We start from the raw sequence: 5,130 nt of genomic DNA on the forward strand, positions 1-5,130 counted from the left end.
TTAAAATAAATAAAAGTTGAAAATGCATTTATCAAAAAGAGTATTTTAATCTATATTAAAAATATTTTTTTTAAGAAACTATTTGGTCTGAAAAGGTGAAACGGTTGTTTTTTGAAAGCATGAAACAGTTTTTTTACAAGTTAGCGAAAAAAGAGGAAAGACAACAATAACAAAAAGTCCGCATGTTACCTTTTTTTTCCCCCTCTCTCTCTCTCAAAAAGTGGTGCATTTAATTTGTATGTAGACAATAGCTCTACAAAATAAATTAAAAATAATAATAATAATAAAGTTGGAAGTGGAAGGTAACTTTCGAAAATCAACTCCACTTTTTTTACTTTTTTACTACTTTATTTCTACGCAGTTCCAGTCGTCTTGTTTTTGAATTCCCATTTTATTTTACCAACAGTTTCTACGCCCTTCCTTTCCCGTTACTTTTCCCTGCCTTTTCAACGTCCTTCACTTTCATTTTGTTTTTCTTTTTTCGTTATAAATTATAAATTTGTTGAAAAAAAATCATATTGATGCAGGATTCTGCACAAGGTGACACATTAATACTTGAGTCGAGGTGGACTCTAGACCTGCTTAGTGTTGTGGGCATGCTTGTCCAGGGTGTGTTACCCATGACCGCATGTCCAAACCATCCTCACCACTCGCTTTCCTTTCATGTCTTTAAAGCTTTCTAGTGTAATTTTCTTGTATCGGGTTTTTGGGGTTGTAGGTGGAAGTTGGCCGAGCGGCTTTGGAACTAGGTGTGTATTAGTAAGATATGTAAGCACGCCAAATTTCAAGCCAATCGGAGTTCACACGGGCCCTGTAGGCTACCGAGTGACTCCTCGCCACTTAGGACGTCTACACCTGCCACACCAAAAATGTCTTATAATGTACCTTAGGGGGGACCAAGTAGTCATCAAACCTCCCCCCGACCAAGTGTTGTATACTTTCTTGCAATCAAAGCTTTCTTGCATCCAATGTCTACAATGCTTGTTTTAAAGATGTTTTCAACTGTTTTTCTCTCTCACGTTTTCTAAAACCAATTTTCTCCTAAAACGTGAGCGGAGGCTAGACCCACGACCGAGATTGTCCGCAACTTACAGTTTTTCCCGGCTGACTTGCTCGTTTGAGCTAGAGCAAGTGCCGCACAATCGCTCGAGCTGCTTTGAAAAGGTGCGATTGTGACACTTAGCTGGCGACGTGCAATAGAACTTTATGTTGGTGTGATGCTCGTGTTGGAATTAATTAAATTAATTGATTAAATGAGTAATAATTTATGATAAATTATATGTACTACTATTCATGAGTAAAATAAGTTGTCTAATCATGGCCCTATGTAGTGTGGTCCGCTGGGCAAATACCAGCATGTTGATTCTAGGGGATTATGGAAAACTATAGAATTAACTTATAAATATACGATTATGGTCCCCAATATACTATGCTCCTTTAGTATCTTATTTCTCATCTTTGATCTAGGGCTGCATAATAGAGGAAGACCCAAACCACCTAGATATTGCTACAGGAATTTGGAATCTCAACTCATTCCAACTCATGAATTTAGGTAATTTGAAATAACTTATAGTTCTTTGGCCTACTACTCTCATGCATAGATCCTATATTAAAGTTTTTGTTTTCTAAGACCACGTAGATTTTGAACTCTAAGTTAATACTTAATCCAAGATAGTATTGAGCCAACTAAGTACGTAGAGACCGTGTACCTTTTCAAAGTAGGACATTTTGCTTATTATAAGGGAAGTAATGGAAAACCGTGCTTTGTGATTGCGGTGTCTGTATCTGTCCTTTTGTGGATCTTCTGTCGGCCATGAGAAGATCATCTACCAACATAATTGAAATTCTGTCAGTTATCAGTAGATCCTCTATCGATAAACTCTTTCTCTTCAGTTGGTGCCAAGCTAGACTTCGCCTTAGGCATATTTGTCATGTTGCTCATCGTCCTGAACGTGAAGCTTGGACACTTGTTTCAAGGCAAAAAGGTCACTTATACACTTCCCCTCACCGAATCGATTACATTTTTAAAGCCATGAAAAACATACCAAAGTAATTACGAGGGAGCTAGCTTAACTAATACAAACAAAGACTAATTTTTAAGAATGACTTTTTTAATTTACAAGATTTACCTTAACAAAGTAACACATATGAGCCAGTAATATTTATTAACTTAATTTATTTAAAAATAAAAAACAAAAAACAAAATAGTTATGAAATCAACGCACTAAATTTTGATTTTGATTTCAATAAGTCTCTTTTGTTTACATTATTTACTTAAATGTTGATGTGATATACTGATTACACTAAATAAGCGATTATTTTGATTTTTGCATTCTCATGGAGGACACTAACTAAACTAGATTTTAACTATGGTGATGAAAAAAAAAATTGATGAAAAAAAATTGATGGGTCTATTGGGTCGAATCATTTTAAAACAAATTTTGTGTTGGCCAGCACATATATACCGTCGGTTTAATAAGATGACCTAACCTATGGTCAGATCAAGTTAAATTATTCATCTTTTTAGTTCCACAAATATATCTGGTCAACCATATTAAATAACAAGTTAGTGATATAAGTTAATGTAACTTTAAACACATAAATGATAAATATATATTAAGGTGTAGGTACATAACTTGGTAAAATTTAGAACCTTTTAAATTGTCTATCAACTTTAGAAATAAAAAAGAATATGTAAATATATAGTAGAGTAATTTTTAGAGGGGAGGGAATTAAAGTAGTCATTTTTTCCAATATTAAAGCTGAATTTAGTATAGAATAAAAAAAAAAGGAAAAAAATTTAAAAAGCTGAATGTAGTACCCAGAGAAATTGCCTTATAAAACATTACCATACTTGTCTTGAAGGGTGTCTTCTTCCTTCATATAAATTAAGATAACATATTTATTATATTTATAATTATAAATAAAATTTTCATTTTCTCAAAACAAAAAAAAAATAATAATAAATTTTCCAATTTTAATCATCCTTTTTTTTTTTGCAAGATTTGTCTCCATCCTTCCCAAATTCTGAGACCAAACCCAACAAATCTTCTTCCCTCCTCAACCAAACAAAACCAAAATCCAATCAAATCCTCAAAAACATATAAATTAATAAAATTTCTTCAAGTGATAATTCGTTTCAAGTTAAATTATAAGTTGGACTTGAAATGTTTAATGTTGTGTCCGATTAACATCTAAACTTCAAAATATGTTTATAACAAATTTCTAATGCTTCAAATTTGTACTTCATAAGTCTTGAGATTTTTTATTTTGTGCTTTATAAATTCACGTCTTATGAAATAACAGACCCAAAATAAAATATTTAAGAAGTTATCCGTAAAATTTATGAAGTTATTATACACAAGACGCCAGTTAGACATTTAAAGTATGTTTTTTTAATTAAAAAATTCAAACACTTGACAACTATTTAAATGTTTTTTGTTTTATTTATAAACAGTTTATTTATTTTTTTATTTCTAGTTCTTAGTTTATTGTTCTATCGTAGGTATGCAACCCTATTATTCTTTATTTCAATGAAGAAACTGGAAATTTACTAAATGGGTCTTTTAAAAGTTAATTAAAGTCTTCGCCGCTATGATGAATCTTATAATTTCTAGGTGCAATAAAAACAGTAACACCACTCCAACTAAAATACCACAAAATCTAGCTAAGGTCGATCGAATTTACAACAGTATGAGCTAAGGGAAAAAAAATCTAAAATTTTTATTTGAATATTTTTGCAATTAGAGAGAAGTAATTGTACAGAGAAAGCAGTTGAAGAGGGGATGAATTTGATTTTCAGAGTGGAGTTTGGGTAAGATCAAACCAGATCTGCTTGAAAACTTTGATTATAAGATCGTGATATTCATCGGCGTTCAAGCAGAGATAACATGCAAGAAGATCTTCCAAATCCTTCGATCCTCTGATGTTGTTCTCCACGATCATCTCCACCATTGATTCTCTGAAGTCCTTTTGTGGGTCGTACGATGATTTCATGATCGCCAGGCTGTCCGACAGGCTCCGCCGCGACGACACGCTCTTCCGCCGCCCGATTCTCGGCGAGTGCACCCGGAGCCGGACGCCGCCGCCCGAATTCGTCGGGAATTTCCTCGTCGGACTCGTCGCCGTCGTCCTCTGTTTTGGTTCTTTTTTCTTCTGCGGCTTTGTGATGATCGGCGGCAGGTCGAGCTCCGGCGGGGAGTCATCCACGGCGGCGGCGGCATTGTCGGAGTACTTTGTCGAGACGTCGATTACGATGTCGCGGTCGAAGGTGACGTGGATTTTGTCGGGTTCCGGGGAGGTTTCGGAGGCTGACGTGGAGAATTCCGGCTGGGAGTCGGATTTGGTCCAGATGGATTCCGTCGTGGTGCGGCAGCTGCAGCCCACGGAGGAGGAGCTGAGTAATTTCGCCGCCGTCGACGGCCGGGAACTCGTTTGCCTTTTTCTCTGTTTCTGCTGCTTTGATGACGTTCTCGGCGGCGGCGGCGGCCGCGGAGGGGAATCAATGTAGAACCCATCGTTGGATTCGAGTTCTCTAGTGAAATGGTAAGACTTCCTCGAACGAGACTGCGGCGGCGGCGGTTGTTGCTTCTGTTTGGACAGCGGCGGTGGCGGTGGCTGCCGGTGCTTTTTTTTGGAATCAAAAGGTGATTGGATAATCGGCAATTTTCCTCTGCCGCCGCCGCCCATCTCCCGGAGCTTGTAAAACCAGGCGTTGGGAATCATGTCCGATAACCGGAACTTATGATTTCCCATCGGAAAATTTTCTCCCTCTAAAAATCAAGCCAATTTCTCTCTCCAAAACCTCCAATTTCTCTCTGTTTCAGACACGGCGGTGGGGGAGAGATAAAAAGGAGGAGAAATTCCTCAATTTTAGAATTGTTTGGAGGGAGGCGGTGGGGCCCACCGGCGAAGAAAAAGTGGGGATAAAGGCAAAAGGGTGGGGCCCACGTGGTGATTTTTATTTTTATTTTTTTCATTTTTGTTATTTTGTTTTAATGATAAAATGGGAAGGGAAAAGAAAGAAAGGGAAAAGAAAGTAATAAAATTTGATTTGATTTTAATTAATGACTCGCTGTAAAATAAGAGTGCTGCGGCTGGCGATGAAATTGAAATATATTTCGTGGTACG

The 5,130-nt window shown here is 36.7% G+C and overlaps 1 protein-coding gene across 1 annotated transcript; it reads right to left on the bottom strand.

Annotated features, from left to right (window-relative positions):
- Positions 1-3,699: 3,699 nt before the first annotated feature.
- LOC111013793 (transcription repressor OFP1) lies at positions 3,700-4,855 on the bottom strand. Its single transcript, XM_022288314.2, has one exon. The coding sequence runs from the start codon at positions 4,753-4,755 to the stop codon at positions 3,799-3,801; it is 957 nt and encodes a 318-aa protein (XP_022144006.1). The 5' UTR covers positions 4,756-4,855; the 3' UTR covers positions 3,700-3,798.
- Positions 4,856-5,130: the final 275 nt, after the last annotated feature.

The sequence above is a fragment of the Momordica charantia genome (genome assembly GCF_013281855.1).
Source record: "Momordica charantia cultivar OHB3-1 chromosome 1 unlocalized genomic scaffold, Mcharantia_2.0 BLBB01000001.1, whole genome shotgun sequence".
NCBI classification, from domain to species: domain Eukaryota; kingdom Viridiplantae; phylum Streptophyta; class Magnoliopsida; order Cucurbitales; family Cucurbitaceae; genus Momordica; species Momordica charantia.